Source organism: Eublepharis macularius, chromosome 6, assembly GCF_028583425.1.
Source record: "Eublepharis macularius isolate TG4126 chromosome 6, MPM_Emac_v1.0, whole genome shotgun sequence".
NCBI classification, from domain to species: Eukaryota; Metazoa; Chordata; class Lepidosauria; order Squamata; family Eublepharidae; genus Eublepharis; species Eublepharis macularius.
Genome location: NC_072795.1, coordinates 81,209,000 through 81,228,536, shown reverse-complemented (window position 1 = coordinate 81,228,536; position 19,537 = coordinate 81,209,000). Strand labels below are relative to the sequence as shown.

Below are 19,537 nucleotides of genomic sequence, written 5' to 3'. Positions count from 1 at the left end.
CCCAGCCGAAGTGGCTGTTGCTGCCGGCTGGGAGTGCCATATTGTCCCTTCATTTGGAATGAAGAGGCAGACACAAGAGTTGGGAACTAAAGGGCTGGTTTATTAAATTATAACAACATAACTGTCAACATGGCAAGGGTCTAACTAGCAGTACAGGTCAGGCCCTGGGGTTCACTCCTGGACCTCCACCCTAACCGGTCTGGGTGAGCCCCCACTGCCTTGGGTGTGAGCCATCCATGCACATGGCTGGGACCCAGACCGGCCAGGCAGTGATTCCTCCCTTAAAGCTCCCCCACCTGGCCATGAAGCTGAGGGAGGACTGGCTTGTCCAGGGGTTTCCCACCAGGGTGTCTGTCCTCACAACTGGGCCGTAAAGCAGCCAGCCACTCCTGACAGACTCCAATTCCCCACCAATGAGTATATGCCAAGGGGCTCACCAGTCCACAGATTTCCCCCAACTTCTAACCTGCCACCACCAAGACCAAGCCTCTACTTAGGCCTTTGCACCCCACAGGTAGCTTAAAGCCAGCTTGAGCCCTTGCCACATATCATTCCAGAAGATATTGTTCCCTTTCACCAATAGGTGAACTCCATCCTGTCTGTAGAAGTCAGCAAATTTGGCCGTGATTTGAGGATGGGACACATAGATTACCAACCCCTCCACTGATGCCTTAATGAGGGCATTCTTGGCCTTACACCTAGCCCTCTCAATTGCTTTTGGACACACACATGATGTGGAAGCATTGCAGATTACATTAACATTAAACCACCAGACCACTACTTGCCTATACACTGCAAGCCTGTATGAGCCTGTGTTGGAAGGGCCATGCCCTGCAGCCAAGGCCATTACCCTCAGGTGAATGACCAGAACATGAGGCTGAGGACCGCTCTTCCCCTCCAGCATACCAGGCCACCTTGCCTATGCCCTCAAGTCTGTGTGAGCCTGTAACGAAAGTGACATGCCCTGCAGCTAAGGACATAACCTCCTGGGTGAATGACCAGAACATGATGCAGAGGACTGCCCTTGATTGGTCGCTGCCACGCTGTGTCAGCAGGTGAGGGCCCTCAGCCTCCTGTGGCAATACAACACCTACAGAAAAAACATGATCAGTAAGACATTCTACAAGATCACCCTGGGCCACAAATTTGATTGAGCAGTCCTGGCTGGCGCCGGCCAACCCAGTGGGTTCATGGCTGTAGCCCTAGAGGCTGCCCAATCCTAAGAACTAGGTGCCAAAAGAGACCTGCCAGGCCAGCTTGGGCAGCGCTTTCTCTGAACCATCCAGGCTGGGATGTGATGAGAGTGTGCCATGCACATCAGAACAGCAGCATTACCCAGTCACTGGTCCTCCACGTACTGCCTGAGGGGGACCCCAGGCAAAGTTCCCAATCTCCCTGGGGCCCAGTAGCCTCCTAACCCCTCCTGCCTTTGGCCTATTTGCCACCATGTCACCTATTTGTGTTGTGAGCCATAAAGGCTCCTCATGACCCATCCTTAAAGTATTAGGCCATAACAAAGCAGAGCAGCCAAAAGAAGCTGTGGTGCAGCAAAGCTGGAAGGTGCACTAAACCCAGGCCACCATGCCCCCCCCACCACATAAACCAGCGTACAGCATGATCAGAGGCCTGTTGAGTGCTGGGTGAAATGGCAAACTAGATGGCCCTGTATCCTATGCCTTCCAAGCTGGCAAAATCCTGAGGAATCTGGGCCAGTTGGCTTCAAGAGCAAGCTAACTTGTGCCACCATCAAAAGACCCTAAAGCAGTGCATATGGAGGCATCGTAGAAGGCCTAAAGCTCACCAACTAACTTGGAGGTCCTCCTGCATGCCTGCTGTAATCCTAAGTTTGAGATGTGGAAATTGTGGGGTAATTGTGGCCTTGTTACAGCCATGGACAGTTGATAAATGTCCCCTCAAGAAAAGAGCTGAAGAGGCCAAATGCCACACATGGGATAGAGCACCCAGTTGGCAGATCCCTGACTGCATAGGATTGGCCCTTGAATGACAACCAAACAGAAAATAGTCCTCTGGCAGGACCAAGAGGAGGCGAAATGCCAACTCAGAGTTGCTGTTGGCCCTTCCGCGCCAACCCCACACCGCCGAACAACCTAATGGCCCAGTCGAAGAGTGCATAGTGCACAGAACAGGAATGCTCTGGTATGGCGTCATTTATCAGGCCCCACTGGGCAGTAGGGTGATGAATGGAATGAAATACTGCAGGCTTTCTGGTACTTAACCAAAAGAGGGAGACTAGCCAAAAAAGGGGTGGCTTCGGGGTGGTGGTGGAGCGGTGATACATGAGCAAGGCCTGTCAGACATTCTTCTGCAAAACAAGGCATCAGCATGCTTGGGGGATGCTCTGTGCTGCCGAAGTGCTTTCAGCCTTATAGAGCTGGAGGCCTGTACAAGATCTTGCTAGGAATACTCCCAGAGACACCAACACCTGACCCACACTCTGCCGCCTAGGGCAGGATATGGGAAGCCATTCCTAAGGGCCCTGGATAGGAATGACATAGCCCGTCAGACCTACAAGGAAGGGGGGGGGGGTGCCAATAGGCGCCTGTGTGGACGGTACTCCAGCTACCCCACTGTATAGGCTCATCCAACTTATGTCCTAGCTTAGTCATGTTGGGCATAAAGAGCCAGGGGCAAGGAGGCAGGGACTGACCCACAAGACCCCAATGGCCAGACTTACCCCAGCCGGGGCCAAATGGACCTACCATTGCTGACCAGCTGATACCTGTCACAGATACCGGCCCAGACTCCAGTGACCAAACCTGATACTCTGTCACCACTTTCGCCTCACAGCTATGTACTCTATAGTCTGGAATCCATTTCCTTCACCACCAGCATGGCAAATGCTCCCATTACCTCATTATCAGATGGTTGCACCGCCATTGCTACTGGTCCAGGCTTCAACAACCAGCCTCCTTTGGCCATATCCATGTCAGTTTCCACCGTCACGCCCTATGGAGGTTGTTTGCTAGACTCATTACTGCCGAGGGTGCTGAACAATCCTCCCAAGCCAGATGAACCTGACTTTAGTGTTTTATGCATGGTCACTTTATATCATCTCTGAATCAGTTCTGCTTCCCACGTTCTCCGGAGTTCTGCATGTGTTGGGGGGTCATGGGAAGCAGAAACAAGGTTTGACTGGTTTTAACCAGTTTTTCCACCTGTGCTCATTCTCTGATTTTTTTTAAAAAGCCAATGGCATGCCGCGAGCATTTCGGGTTCTGTCAGTGCAGAATCAAACACTCTAGTTCTGCTTTTGAGCCCCCCCCTTTTTTTTTCTCAGGAGCTGATTGGTCTATCATTCTCAGCTCCCGTTACTTTTTCTGCCATTTTTTAAATTAGCGATACTGCAGTAACGCTTCTGTGATGTGAGAATCAATTTTTTTTTATTAGCAGAAACGCAGTAACACTGCTATGATATGTAAACAATTTCGTCTGGGTTTTTTTGGTGCGGGGGAGTCAGCGGTACTGTGGTAACGCTGCTGTGAAGCGTAATACATTTGTAATGCATGATTTTCCTCAGAAAAGTGATCATCAGTGTTTGAAGTTACAGTACTGAAAATGCCATGAAGCATAAAACATCTAATCTGGAGTAAGTTTAGTGTTCCTCCTGCAATGGCAGCTCTTCACCCCTGCCTTTTTAATCTAATAATGAGGTAACGTTTCTGCGATGTAGATTTCAGTCCTGTTAGGTAAATTGTCCTCTTGGTGCCAAAAGCATTTCCCCCTCACTGTGCTGTTTAGTGTCATTCTCCTCAGAACAGGTTCATGGATATGGCTGCTATTAGAGCCCCTGGAGGCAGAGGGGTATCTTGGAGAAAGCGGAAGACGCTTGATCTCCTTGATATATGGGGGGAGAAGAAGGCGCAGGAGGCTCTGGCAGTGAGTCACCGGAACATCGACACCTTTGAGAAGATTGCATGGGAGATGTTGGTCAGGGGTTGCCGCTGCTCTCTCCCAGGACGCCTTCGAGTTGGGGGTGGAGAGGGGGGCTTGTGCCTGGAAGAAGGATTTCGTCTTCAGCAGCTCATTCAAAGCGCAAACCCTGAAGCGCAGCTGTTTCTCTAGATTCTTCCCGCTTTCCCCTTCCCCTTTGCTTTCTTCTGTCAATATTCCATCCCCTTCCCTTCCGCAGTCCCCCAAAAGAAATTTGCTGCTGCCGCCGCCACCGCCACCACTAGTGCACAGCTGCGGGCCATGAGGAAGGGTCTGCAGAGGTAGCGTAGCAACGAAACGGCGCAATCGCGAATTTAAAAAACCCCAACCCCCCAGAAAACATGCCACTACATCCATTCATTCAAACGAGGTATTCGATATGTGTAAAATTACACCTAGACTCCAACTCGAAGCTGCTTCTGATGGTGCAGAATGCAGGAGAGCCATGCTGACTCCATTTCGAATGGATCGAATACTGATTTACTGGCTTCATGCATAAAACACTTTTGTCAATCAGTTCCACTGCCACTGCAACAGGACTGGATTTAGGCAGACTAGCCCAGATCGGCTACTGTCTGTCAATTGCACTAATCTGTTAGAAAGGTCAGATAACATCTTATACTTCTGTGCCCTGCCTGACATCTTTGCAGCTTTCTACACTCCCCCCAGAAGATTCCCCGCGTAGCCTCCTCTTCTGGGCCCTGGCCTTTCCTGGCATCTAGATGTGCCACTAGGTCCCCGATGCCTCTCATACTCAGAAGATGAGGACACTTGCCTCAGGAGTCTCCTGGTTGTGGAGCAGATACATGCTCCCCCTTTCTTTGAGGTGGTTTTTGTGCGGCTTTCTTTGGTGGCATTCCACCATGCTGTTACAGCAACCCACAAAGCCTGACACCTAATTAGAATTTTGGCCGTCCCCCATCCAAGTATTGACTTTTCTTAGCTTCCGAGATGGGGTTCTGCCTTCACACCTAAGCAGACTCAGTTGCCCACTGGTTTAGCTCATGTTGTGCTGAGTAGTTGCAAACAAGGAACCAGTCATCTGACACACCATTCAGATGTGTCTGAGAAAATTCTATTGTTTCTAATTCTAATAACTGTGATGATTGTCCATCAATATCAATTTGTTCTCTTTGATCTAAATTAAATGCTATTCATCAAATCCCACACACTGCTAGTCAAATGGTTAACTTTTGCTCTCCCCTTCTTCCCCTCTCTTTCTTTGCACAAAACCCCAATTCTTGCTAAAGCAGATGCAATAACACAATATGCCATCAGGTGTCATGAGTGAGAAAGCCTAATAGCAGTTCTTTAGACATTAAAAAGGCAGCAAAGTTGAGCAGGAAAAAAAGGGGGTGGGACTTACCAGCATCCTCTGTGGGAATGCAGACCCTTGCTAGGCCAGCAGCAATAACTTGTGAAGCAATCCACCCTCAGATGGCTGCAATCCACCCCTGCGGCCTACAGCAAAGCCTTTGCTGTTGCTGCTGGAAGTACTCCCTCCCAATAAAGTGAAAACAGTGGTGGTGGTGGGAAGGAGTTTAGATAGGCTAGAGGGATTGGGTCTAACCCTGCTTTAGCTCTCCTGAGTGATAAACAACAGACCCAAAGGTAAATAAGAAAAAGTCTCTGCCAAACCAGTGAGCCTGGCACTGGGCCCTGGCTCTTATCCTGGAGTTTTAAGGTAGTCACCAGGAGAATACCACAGCTTCTCCAAGGCAGCTGCTGTGGGCCTTCAGTTAAACATACCTCAGATAGGGTTGCCAGGTCCCTCTGTCCTCCTTGTGGGAGAGTTGGGACCTGGCGCTTACCTTCTGCTGGCTCTCAGTTTCTCTTCATGCGTCCATGCTCTGGAGCCAGCGTGAAGATGTCACTCACGGAAGTGATGTCACCAAGCTGGGCGCATGGCAATGTCACTTCCTTGAGTGACATTGTCATGCTGAAGGCAAGAGCGCTTCCATGCTCTGCGTGAGGACAATCCAGCCCATTTGGGGCCCAAATTGGCCTCAAATGAAGCATGGGAATGCTCCCATGGCCGGCATGATGATGTCACTTATGGAAGTGACATCGCTACGCCAGGTGGGAGCGCGTACATGGCACACACTCCTGAGGTGCCTGCCAGTGGCGGACAACCTCTGGGAGCTTGCCCTCTCCTGCTGATCACCCAGCAATCAGCAGACGAGGGGGAAAATCCATACGAGTTTGCCCGCCACCAGCGGGCACTTGGAAACCCTAGCCTCAGAGGAGCTTGGCTGAGAGAGCTTGAGGTTTGCTCTGCTCAGGCTGAGCACGAGGCACGAATGAGACACTGAGGGGCGAAGCAGCCCTATAAGGTGTCTTACTCTGCCCCTTCCAGCATTCCCTTATGGCTGGAGAAGTGTTGCCGCTGCCTCCTCCTCCTCCAGGGAGGCAAATCAGGGCCCCCAGCCAAAGTGGCTGTTGCTGCCAGCTGGGAGTGCCGTATTGCCTTGATTCTGTCTTCTCTAAGCCCACTGCCAATTAAGGCAAGATCCCTCTTCTCTCTTAGGCTGTTCTGCCTGAGAACTTACGAGAGAATTGTTCCTCATGTTTTTCGCCAAACCATGGCATGAAACAAGGGGTTTCAGTTGTAATGGTTCACAATAAGCAGAAATGCATAGGAATTAATGCAGGCAATGTTAAAGGTACTATTTTGCTGCTGTGCTTTCAAATAGTTGTCTGCCCCTCAAAGGTACAAAAGACACTAGAGACAGATGACATACAATTTTCAAACATAGTTCACAGCTTTTGTGTTTTTTAAATGCCTCATGGCAAGCAGCAATACAACAGATAGAGATGCACTCATGAGCGAGGTTTCTGTTGTTGAATACCTATCTGCCATCCAGGCTTTAGGACCTGGGCTCCTCGCACCATTTTTTTTGGCATAGCTATGAAAGTATCATATCCTAAAAACAAAGCAAAAACCAATGCATATATGGCATAAAAATAGGCAGGGGAATGAGAGGTCCTAACTAAGGCGTTAAATGTAATGGATATAGTTCTTTCCATATATAGATGCAGCAGTGAAGAAGGCTCCATCTGTTGAATTTTTGCCATATCTTTTAAAGGCACAGACAGTTTTCTCAGCTGAATCCCAACAGTATATTTTTATTGACAAATCATATACCAATAAATATGTTTAGGGCCATCACTCCTTCATGTGTAGTACAGCTACAGGCATCACTTACATCTTAGTTTCTTGAAAATGTTATCTGTCTCCTTTTCATTTCTAAGTTCACAATGCTCTCTTCTTTTTGTTCACACTTCTGTCTCCTCCTCTCCTTCATTCTTTGAATTTTCCTGATACTTTTCTGTGTCTCTAGAAGACAGCATAATCTGAATTGGAGTAATGTGCAAATTTTCAGTCAGCCAGTTGGAAACCATTACTTGAGGACTGTGAAGAAGTAGGACCATTTGGTTTCCAAAACAGTTATTTCTTGTAACTATTATTTATCAATATATGGAATGCCAGCATTTCATTTCTGTCTTTTTCCTTCCCATAGTCACAAAGAGCTTAACTTCATTTTTCTTTTTAAAATCCCCAGAATTTTATTCCAGCAGCCAATTGGAGAGCATGTGGATCCAGTAAGCAGAATAGGCAATGAAGGCTGTGTGTAGAACTCTTGGTTTTATTTCTCTTCGGCGCCACCATTAGCAGAACAGAATCATAGGATCTAATCTTATTTTGATTTTGCACTGCAGTGCATCCCAGTAGAGTAGGAAAGGAGTTAATAAAGGCTGGGAGACTGCCCTTTTTTGGAAATATGCTAATATATTGCTGAAGATTTTTTGGGAGTGGGCTCTGGTACCCAGTAAGTTCTGATTCAAATTAGCCCCAATAAGAATGTGGAAGAAATTTTCTCCTTACCTGAATCCTTTGTTGCTCTATTCTTCCCTTTTTATGAGGTAACCAAGTTTTGTAAAAAAAATGCATTCTGCCTTTTAATGACAGGTTGTGTTTCTTTATGACCACTAGGGCTGCAAATAACCAATTTTAAAGTAGGTATGATGGTGTCTTTCATTAGAGCAAGGAATAAATATGCTAACTCTCCCCCTCTACCAAATATCCAGTTTTTCACTCGTGTGATAATGGTTCTATTGATTCTGTGCGGTGTCTGGAGATAACAAAGCACAGCTAATGGGAGTGGAAAGGCTCCCATGAATAGCTGCTCAAGAGAGGAGATGACAACAGTATCGTCGTCTGTTATGTTAGGTCTCTGTCACTATAGTACATTTTGCTGGAACTATTAGAGGGATAAAAAAAAGTGAAACCTAAAACATTATTGAGGAAAGAAATTTACACAGCTGTTGTTTATTTTGGCTCCTCAGACACAGTTAAGAGGTCCCTCCTATAAAATAGTTTGAAACTTTACACCATCTTGAAACAATCATTGCATCACTCCCATACAACAGAAATTTTCTTAGTAAGTCAAATTCCTGTGAAGGAGGAGAAGAAAGAAAAATAACAAACACAAACACATGTACACCTTGTGGACTGTGGGTATTTGTTATAATACTGGGAATTCAAGAGAGTCACAGAAAATGTCAAGTAGTTAAATTTTAAAATTCAAAAGTAATATATGCTCTCGTAAAATGTCGTAAGTTTCCTTTATTTTTCTTTTCATGTTTTTTTTAAAAAAGGACATACCTTGTAAACATAGCGATAAAATGCCGGGAATATTAGGATTTTACAGCAATAATGGAGCCCATTATTTAAACGACAATATAAAAGGCAATTATATTGATGAAGAGCTACACGGGCTTTGTGTCTGTGAATAAACTTGGCCTGTGCTCAGCTTCTATTTGTTCTCCCGGCATAAACACATATTGTGCGTGATTCCTGTTTAATGGGGCCCAGTTTGTATGCCAAGCAGCTGCATTTTAGGCCCTATAGCGTGATTTCATAGCTCTCTGAAAATTGGTTCTATTCAGCACAAGAGATAGAAGGTGGTGGTAGGGGGGGAAGCTTCAACACACAATCATTTCTTTTCAATTGGAGCCAGAAAGGTTGATGACAACATGACCATTGTGTGATAATGATAAGACCACTAAGGATCTGTACTTCTCATCAAGGCTTTCACACAACAGCAGATACAATTTAATTCACTGCTCTGTCAGCAGTGCTGATACCATTATGCCGTCTGTCTCCACAGTTATAATCACTGTCCTCCGAGAAATGCAGTTGAAATGATCTTGAGCAGTCAAAGAAACTCTCAATTAAGGCTGCCACTTCCAATGTGTCAGATTGTGTCTTATGCACTTGGTACAATTTTCACTTCCAATCCTGTTTATTTACAATGTCGGCCAGTAATTACGCTTAACGTGTCATTTAGTGAGGGTGCCCCTGCCAAGGAGATTGTTGGGTGCTGCAGTACCATTGAGTGGGAGTTTCTTGCAGTCAATGCCATCAGCAGCTTTTAGTCCCTGATGGGATGCGGTAGTAATGTTGATAATGCAAGTATCACGCTCATCAAGTCATAATTAGATGCCACTCAAATGTGCCACTTGTAATAACAGTGTTGATTCATGTTTTCTCGGTGACTGCAACTACTAATTAGTTAAGTGGTTTTTGGTTGGCCTGCATTTGCTGCATATTATTATTACCCCTGAAAAAATGTTGAGGTTGGAGAGGTTTCTGGCCACTTAGTGCTGCTTTATGAATTTTAATATCAACATAATAAGAACTTTGAGCAGTCTTGGGAAGTATTTTTTATTTAATTTTTCAGAGATCCCCCCACCCTTTCTGGAATGTTCTCATAATTGAAGGTTAACTAATCTTAAATGAATCATGAGTTATCTCTAGTAAGACAGGCTTTTCTTTTTTTTCTTTGACTAGTTTATGTGAAATGTAAATTTTCTCCTATTATTTAATGTAAAAGGAGTCCATTTATTTATTTCTTGGTTGACCTTGTGACATCATAAAGCATTTTTAAATGAGCAAACACAAGCACTTCTCCCCCTCCCTTTTTTGTCAGTGAATTAGACCAGATATAAGGACCTCATCATGATACATCAGTGATAGGCTCTCTTTCTGTCCATTGTGTTTATTATAGCTGTTCACCAGAGGTGTGCCATTTGGGTTTGCAAGTACGTAGAATTTGGTGAATAATACCATGTTCAGAATATTTCTAATATTTCCACAGTTTATAATTCTAGGTATTTGGAATCATACTGATTCTTATGGAAAGCAAGAGTGCTGCTTAGGAATTGAAAGTGAAACATATTCTGCAGACAGCCTAGGCTGAGCTGCTTGAGAAATGAAAGTGAAACCCTAACAAATGGGCACCAAAGCTGCTGGGGGCAGGGAACTGAGTGTCCCCTTGTTTGTGTTGCCATGGTTTTACCAAGGGGTCAAGAATGAGAGCAAAGCCTGTGACTGACGTCTGTCTGCGCTTATGGAATCCTGAAGTGGGAACAGGCAACCGAAACACTTTCCCATTAGTCTTTTATGACTGAAAGGTGGGCCTAACTGCATTCATAATTTCTCTGCTGCACTATGCCCATTTGTTATGGATTAATAATGCTCAGTATGCTAGAACAGCCTTTCCTGTGTCATTTTTCCGAGCATCTGATCCTACATTTTATTCCAACTCTACTCAAGATTGCCAGGGCCCTTGTAGGGGAACTTTTCCCCATGTGCAGGCAAAAGATGTGAGAATGGCTCATTTTTAAAGAATCATCCCTTGGTACAACCCAGCATTTTTGTGTTGCATCTAGGGTTGTCAGGTCCCCTTACCCTCAGGGCGGGAGTAGGGGGATCCCCTGTTCCCACCCTCCCCCTGTGCCCACTTACTTGGCCAGTGAGGGTGCACGCTCCCCAGGGCACCCTCCCAGCTGGCACGGCATGGTGCACTCCCATGCCCACAGTGGCCCGATTCAAGCCAAAACACACCCTGCAGCAGGCCTGTTTTGGCCAAAATCGTGCCCTGCAGTGGGCCAATCCAGCCCCTGGTGAGCACGGGAGGCTCCCAGGCCATGCTTTGACCTGCGCAAGCTGGGATGTGTGCATGCTGTGCAGGTATGAAACCAGGACCCAGGAGCACAGAGAGGTAGGTGCTGGGTTCCCAATCTCCCACCGTGGAAGTCAAGGGACTTGGCAACCCTAGGCAGGAGATAGGAGACTGGAGACCTAGCAATCACTTTTTTCAATGTCTTCATGCATGTGCAAAGCCGCGTGCTCCTGGGCTATGAGATGACATCACTTCCGGGAAGTGACATCATTGTGCAGGCCCTGTGCTGCCCCGGGAGTTCTCCTGCACTCTGCGTCGCAGTGGCCATTTGGGGCCATATTGGACCCATTTGGGGCCAAAATCGGCCAGCTGAAGAGTGCGGGAGCACTGCCTGGGTGGTGTGATGGGCACAGGAGTGTTCCTGCACTCTGCAGTGGGCTGATTTCAGCCCGTTTGGGGCTGAAATCAGCCAACTGTGGAGCATGGGAGTGCTGCAGGGGCAGTATTACAGGCCCTGGAGTGCTCCGGCACTTCACAGTGGGCTGATTTAGGCCCCAAACGGGCTTGATTCGGCCCATTTGGGGCCCAGTTTGGTCTGCTGTGGCATGCAGGAGTACACCAGACCACCCAGGAATGTGCCCCAGTAGGCATGTTCCTCCGCCTGCCAGATAAGCTGCCAGTGGGGGACTGGCAACCCTAGTTGTACCATTTTATGGCGATGCAGGTGGGCATGTTTCATGCACATGCTTCAGGACTGCCTCACCATTTCCTGGTCCCTTTCCCCTCCACCAGCCAGGTAAGCAAAAGTGGGAGGGCAGTAGATGGCAAGGGCTAGGGAATCCCCCACCATGTAGGGAACCTGGAAGCCCTGACTCTATCCATAAGTGTATAAATGTATTCATATTTATGAGTAATTTAAGTTTACTAGACTGATAGATTAATTAGTTTATAAATTAACTGGAACATTTTATGTTGAGCATAAGAGTAAATTTTGTTTTATCTAGATTAGATTCATATAATTCATAAACATAATAAGCGTGTGAGAGAGTTTGATGTGTTGTGTGTGTGTTTATGTAACAGCAGTGTTAAGCATGGGCATGGTAGAGGAAGTTGGTGCTTGGGGAAGGTTTCAGGAACACCATTTGCACCTAGTGCAAGCAGAAGTCAGATGACCCCTTGGTTTACTCTTACTCTTATAATACTAAAGTGATCCTGAAGAAGGTGCCTTTTATCTATTGTAAGCACACCAGAATTCTTAAAAGGCCCTGGAACAATGTGCTTAGGGGCATTTATTAAAATAGAAATACTTTAAATATATTTAAGTAAATGAAAAGAGACAAGGTGTAACAAGTGATGAAAGGTTGAACAGATATACACTAGCTTACTTTTAAAAATGTAGTTGATGTGGAAATTCTAGAAGAAGAAATTCATAGTCACAAGATGAATATACTGACTCAGTTTAATAAACAGGAAGGCCCGACTCAGATTAAACTTGGTATGAATCAAATATTTTTTCCTAATGCTTTAGTTTCCCACATGGTCATTGAGGAAGTCAGTTGCATACAGAATCACCTTGAAATTGAGAAGACATGTCGTGAAAGTGCAGAAGCTCTGGCTACAAAGGTAAGAAGCCATTGATATTTTCTTGTGCGACAGAATTCTATGGAATGTACAGCTACTGGTTTTCAGGGGTTCTAGAAGTTTGATTCAACATGCCCAGTTTTCTGAAGTCCTCTGATAAGTGTGACCATAAGTGAACAGGTCTTCAGAGTTTCAGGCAGAGAAAGTTTTTTCCCAGCCCCTGCCATCTAAAGTCCTTGAGCTGGAGATGCCCAATGGCCTTATCTACCCTTTTTTCATCTGATCTATTTGGCAGACTGGAAGAACTATACTTTCAGCATAGGTGTCTGGAAGCGCAATCCTATGCAGAATTACTTCAGCCTTAGACTGGAATAACTCTTCATAGAATTGTACAGTAAGTTTACACACACCAAGTCCTGCATGCCCTGATGTTTCCTATATCTAGATGCAATCAACTCTCTTATACTTCCAGATTGGTTTGTTGCTGTATCAGATGTGACAGAATTCCTACACTGAAATCTCTGTAGTGTAGAAAACCATGAGCATCTTGTATGTAAATTGTTGTTAATTGGGCATGCATATATTTTGCAATCATAATCAGCTAAATACACAGACCTCACATGTGTCATTCTTCATGTGGGTTGCATGCTATTTTCTGTATGAAACAGCATTTTATGTGGTAAGATGTCTGAAGCAGACCTGAGATGTGACGCTTTGTCTATGAAAAGAAGTAGGATGGGAGAGTAGTTGTGTACTTTGGGACAAAAATGCTAAATTAGCTTTCTTTCAAACAATGAAGGGTATGTTATAGCAATTGTTTATTTGTATTTGACTGTTTTGATTACTCAAAAAGAAAGATTTGCTCAACTATGTTTAGAGAGCTTTTCAAAAAAAATAAAAATAAAAAGTGACACCAAATAGCAAGAAGGGTTGTTCAGGAAGCATTTTAGCTTCCCCTTTTATCCCTTTGGGTTAACTGATAAATAAGTTAAGAAATGGCCTGAGTGTCTGTGACCTGAATAAGCATTTCATGTCTGAATTGAACAGAAAAGTCAGCCAGAATACTATATTTCAGGTGATTGTTTATGAAAGCAAACCAAGGGGCAAGCGAAAGGTGACCTGTACTGCTCTGTTGATTGCAGCCAAGCTGATGAATTTACCAAGTGTATAATTTTCTATATTCCATCTCATCAGAAGTACATTATTATTATTAAAGAATGTTTTTATCTCTCTGCAATATATATATGGTTGTGAAAAACACATTTGAGCCACTTCATCATCAGAAAATGGATTGCAGCAATTTTAAACCAAATTTCATTAGTAATGCTGGCTGATCTGCGAGCATGTGTGCATTTCTGCATTTTTCCAGCCCAAAATATATCTTCAGATGTGGCAGAAATCCCACTAGAAGAAAATGTCTTTTAATTTAAATGCATTAGCAATGTACTTTCTGGTGGTATTTACGTAATTGTTTGCATAATGATACTACATTAGAATTTGTAAGATAATCAATCAAAATATAACAAGGAAAATGAATTTATGTATATAACTGTCTTTTCTTTCCATTCTTTGTACATAGTGACACACTCTGACAGCAAAGAGACTAGCACATTTCTGTCAGGCTGCATTGTCAGAGCTGACTCATCCCCTTAATACAGGGTGTCCAAACTATGCTGAGTTCCTCACATTCTCTGTTCAGATCTTTAAGGGAGTAAAAGCACTTAAAGGAACTAGCCGAATGAGGTGCCTGGAAAGAGCTGCCAGTTTCATAAACCAGGACTGAAAACCTTGAAAGAGGAGAACTGGGGCAAGAGCTGTCTAGTTATCTGCGAATAAATGTCAGGCCTTAGTGTGAGTTCAGATGTTATGAAATGTGGCAAGAAGAGGAAGCCAAAGTGCCTTGCATTCCCTTTGTGGTTCTTGATGGAATTCAAATACAGCCCTTTCCATCTTCCCTTTTGTATTTTGTACAGGCTGTGCTTGTGTCTTGATCTCTCATATTGGTAGTGATTGGGAAGGAAGAGAAACTGGTTTTATTCTGAATGTGGCTTATAATTAATATAATTATTTCTCACCCAGTTCATTAAAAAAATCCTGGTTGCTGTAATAAATGATTGTCAGATCTTGGAAGTTAAGCGGGGTTGGCCTTGGTTAGTAATTGGATGGGAGACCGCCAAAGAAGCCCAAGGTTGCAGAGGCAGGCAATGGCAAACCACCTCTGTTAATCTCTTGCTTTGAAAACCCCAGCAGGGTTAATGGCCCTTTTCACCATCAGTAGTCTTGTAATAAATAATACAAAGCACTTGCTCATTTATATAGCACATTTGCCTGCTGTACCAGTTGCTCTGATATGTACAGTCAGCTCCATGTGATCAAGCGATGTTCCATTCTTTCTGTGTCATGGAAGGTTCTGCCTGTGTCTGGGAAATCCCTGTCATGCACTATTCCCATTTTAAAAGGAATGAAGCAGCAGTTTCTGCCGTGGAAGTGGCTTATACGTGTACACATACGTGTACAGTGAGTTCCACAGAACCTCACATTGCAATGGTATTATAGTTCCATTCCTCCAAATGGCTTGTGATTTTTTACAGATTGCTAGGGCAGTAGGAGCAACCATTTTCAACTGCCAGTTTATTCACTGAACGATAGTGGTCTCTGGGTTATTAGGCCTGTGGCGGTTATTATGGTAGTTTATATGCACCTCAGAATACAAACTAATTCTGATGGAAGACTAGAGGTTTTTACTATGAAGGAATGCAATGTGTCCTCCCCGTTACAAGCCTGCAATGCACATCTGTCTTAATCATGCCCATTTAGATAATCTGTTTTGAGTCTCATCAAGAAAGGTGGAATGTAAATAATGTAAATTAAAAAATGAATTGGTGAGGAGTATATTTTAGATTATCACCAAAAATTATGATGGCATCAAATGACAGTGAATAGATGATGAGTAAGAGAGTGTTAATGTAATGATTTCAAGAAATGGGTGCATGTGTCTTTAAATGCTTGGTTTGAGCTAGGTGAAGAGTGGGGGTGAGAGAGGGATGAGTGAGTGATATGATTGGTTGATGACAGAGTGGGCGGAGTGAAGGCAGTTTTCAGTTACTGAGGGAGAGAAAAAGATTCAGTTAGGGCAAGAGAGGCGAGCTGTGTGCAGCCTGAGTGTGTTCATGTATTTGTGAGGGAAAGGCAACCTGAGTGGAAGCCTGAACTGAGTGTGTCTGTGAGACTATATATTCATTCTATTTGAAGCAGGCAAACTGAGTGTGCGCCTGAGAGAGAAAGAATTGAGAGTGAAAAGAAAACAGGCTAGCTGTGTGCTGTCTGAGGAGTTCTCTGTGAGAGAAATATAGAGCCTAGAGAAAGAGGCTAACTGTGTGTGAAGCCTTACAAGAGATCTATGTGAATGAGTTTGGATGAAGCAACTAGAAGAACTAAGAACTACTTTTATGTAACCAATACGCTTCTTAAAAAAATAAACTTTTTATTTTTTTCTCTCGTGACACTGAGAGATTTCTGTCTTTTGGTGCTACACCTCTGAAGATGCCAGCCACAGCTGCTGGCGAAACGTCAGGAACTACAATGCCATGACCATGGCAATACAGCTCGGAAAACCCACAACGACCATCGTTCTCCAGCCGTGAAAGCCTTCGACAATACATCAAACTTTTATTTTGTTTTGTTATATCCCAGAGTAGCAGTCATTGTTATCTCCCATTCCTATCCTCAGGGCCACATAGAACCACGAAGGAGCCTGACACATAAACACGTTACCAAAGGGAAAACTTAAATAAAATATATTGGAATTTAATATTCCTGGGGGCAGCTAACTACCCAGAGGGTGTGAAGGGAACGATTAAAGCAAAATCCACCCTAAAGAAAGTGAAGATCATAACAAGTGGTGGCATAGCGGTGGGATTCAAACATCCTGAGGAGAAGAAAATATTTTAAGGGGGATATAATAGCCTGGGAGGAAGGAACATTCTGAGAGAAAGGCATTCTGAAGCGACAGATAGCCAAGGAGACAGAGTGTTCAGTTAAATCCTATGAGAAATATAGAACTGTTATAAAGGAAAGACACAGAAGAACTAGTAGGATTTATAAGAGAGAACATAATCTGGTGAAGTTTAGTACAATTGTAGAAGGAAATAAAAGTAAAAGAGAAATGGCAGAGTTTATGGGGATGAAAAAGGAGGCTCTCATTCAGAAGTGCATAGAGTTAAATTTACCTCATGAGGGGAAAAGTGTAGAAGAACTGAGAGTTATACTGATACAAAGCAGTGTGGAGCCAAGTAGAACTGCAGAGGAGAGAAACCCTGAGGGAATGTATAATCCTAGTCCAGAATATTTAAGAGTTTCTAAGAGAAAAAAACCAGCTTGAAAGGGAAAAGCTGAAAGTTGAAGCAGAACTTAGAACTCAAGAGATGGAAAGACAAACTAGTTTGGAAGCAGAAAGATTGCAATTAGAAAGAGAGAGACTTAAGAATGGTGACAAAAAGGAGGGAAACTCTGGAGCCAGAGCTGATTTTCCTAGAGTTACCCCAAAAGATTTCATGGTGTATGTGTCAGGAGAAGATCCACAAATTTTCCTGTCCACTTTTGAAAGATCTGCTCAGAATTGGGAAATACCTGAGACACAATATATGAAGTATTTACCCAGTTTAATTAGAGGGGAATTGGCTGAGATCTACAACACATTTCCCTCAGATAAGCCTGTTGTTTATGCTGGATACAAAGAGGCAGTATATGACAGATTTAGGCTAGGTGCTGATTACTTCAGAAAGAAATTTAGAAGCCTATTGCCTCAGAAAGAGAAGTCATTTAAGTCTTTTAGTGCCAAACTGACAGACTATTTTGATAAGTGGATTTCGTCTGCCAAAGCTAACTCTAAAGAGGGAATAAGGGATCTAATGATTTTGGATCAGTTTTTATTTCAACTTCCTTCAGAGATCAGACTTCTGGTTAAAGACAAACTTCCAGAGAATATCAACCAAGCATCAGAGTGGGCAGATAGATTAACACTTAATACAGGAGGATGGGATTGCCGTGAAAAGAAAGACTATTCTTATAAACCAGAGTTTAAATCAAGTAAAAGACAAGAGGGAGAAAGGAAAGGAACATCTGAGAGAACTGAGATTATAAAAAGTCAGGATAAAAATATAGAAAGAAACCAAGATGGATACTGGAATGATAAAAGATGTTTTGTATGTGGTCTGAAAGGGCATTTGGCTTACAAATGTCAAAAGAACCAACCCAAGCAAACAACACTTGAGCATGTAAGGAGGGTCACTAGAACTGACTTAGATGATCAGAGTGATGAAGATGATAGAAACTCCAAAAGCTCAACAAACACAAATGAAACCCCCAGTAAGAACACTGCCTTACCCATAAACACTGAAGAAACAGTCTACTTGTGTGGGGTAAAGACAGATAAGGTTGCTCAGGGTACTGAACTGAGAGAGGTGGTACAAATAAATGGGAGAGATACTTTAGCCATTTTAGACACAGGAGCCTCAGTAACACTGGTCAGGGAGGATTTTGTTGATAAGAAAAACCTGATTCCAGATAAGCAAATATCCTTGCAAGGTGTGTGGGGAAATTCTAAAAGAGTGCCACTAGCCCAGCTAAAAATTAACTGGAGTGGAAAAGAAGAATATTTTCCTGTAGCAGTTATTAAAGAATAGAAAATACCAGTAGTATTGGGAAGAGATGTAATGGGAGCAGGGGCAAGAATTCAAGTATGCACTGACTCCAATGAATTGCTACAAGCTGAAGTCAGGGGAGCAGAAGACAAGCCCCTAGGTATCTTAGCAACAGACACAATCGATACATTGCAGGAGAGAAAGAGAGAGAGAGACAAACTCCTGTTAGTAGTACTGCTGAAATGTCCCAAGAAAAAGCAGGAGGCATAAATAAAAACTCTGAGTTTAAAAAAGAAATTATGAAGGATCCTGAGTTAAAGGACATAAGAGAGGAGGCCAGGCAGAATGAGATGAATGTAGAAACAGACATTTTTGCATGGGAAAATGAGCTGTTACAGAAAAGGGTTACTAATGTAAAGATAACTTGTGGAAAAATAAATTCTTTAGAGCAAGAAAACTCCAATCTGGACCTGGAAAATAGAAAGCTGAAAAAGACTCTGGAAAAACTCAGATTTCAGCTAGAGTCGTTAGAAAAACAGAATACACAAACGGATGAAGAGAATTTAGAACTCAGAACAGTTGAAACTTTGAAGAGTATAAACATCAAGATGGCTCAGTTACAATTAGAAAACAAAGAGCTGGAAAGTGAGAAACAACAGCTTCAGAAAAGTCTAAGGCTTAAGAAAACATCTTTTAAGAAGGCTGAACGTTTAGAAGTGAGTTACCAAGGTTTGGATATAGAAAACCAAAGGCTGCAAAAAGCCCTAGAAAACAGCAACAAAACGATTCAGCATTTAGAAATGGTGATTTATTTTGCCGTTGTTGTCCTTTTAATTGTCTTTCTAATAAAGTACAGGAGCTATCAATCAATTAGAAATAGACTTTATGTAGGAAGAGAGAAACAACTTGATAGTAAAGTTGCTGAACTGATTGAAGACAAATGGAAAGTACTAGAAAAGCTCAGCATGTGCAAAAAACAGTATAAAGAGTTAGGAAACTTCTTGAAGGATGCTAGCCTTTTAAATGAGTCACCCAGTGCATCAAACATGAAGAGAGCATGTAAAGAACTGAGTTCAAACCCTGTTCGCAAGAAAGAAATAGACTGTTTAGGAAAGAACAGAATATTGATAGAGAAACAACCAGAAGAAGCAAACAACGACCTAGTAGAGAAAGCCAAAGCCGAGATGACCTCAGCCCAGCAGTGGAACATCCCAGAGAGGAAGATGACGCCCCAGCAGAGGAGGAACGCAAGTTAAAGAAACCCAAGACTTTAAACCAAAAACCACAGAAGAGTGAGAAGTGGACTTAACTGGAACTGCAGAGACAATGCGGCTCTCCCAGCAGCAGCAGAATGCAGCTTAAGCTGGGAGCCGTCCTTTGCGGCCCCGCCCTGGA

The 19,537-nt window shown here is 43.7% G+C and overlaps 1 protein-coding gene across 1 annotated transcript in view; it reads left to right on the top strand.

Moving 5' to 3' along the window:
* SHTN1 (shootin 1) overlaps window positions 1-19,537 on the top strand; it is a 147,383-nt gene that overhangs the window by 32,510 nt on the left and 95,336 nt on the right. The window contains exon 4 of the mRNA XM_054983737.1: window positions 12,448-12,542. Coding sequence (XP_054839712.1) covers window positions 12,448-12,542 — 95 coding nt within the window. The remainder of the gene's footprint in view (window positions 1-12,447; window positions 12,543-19,537) is intronic.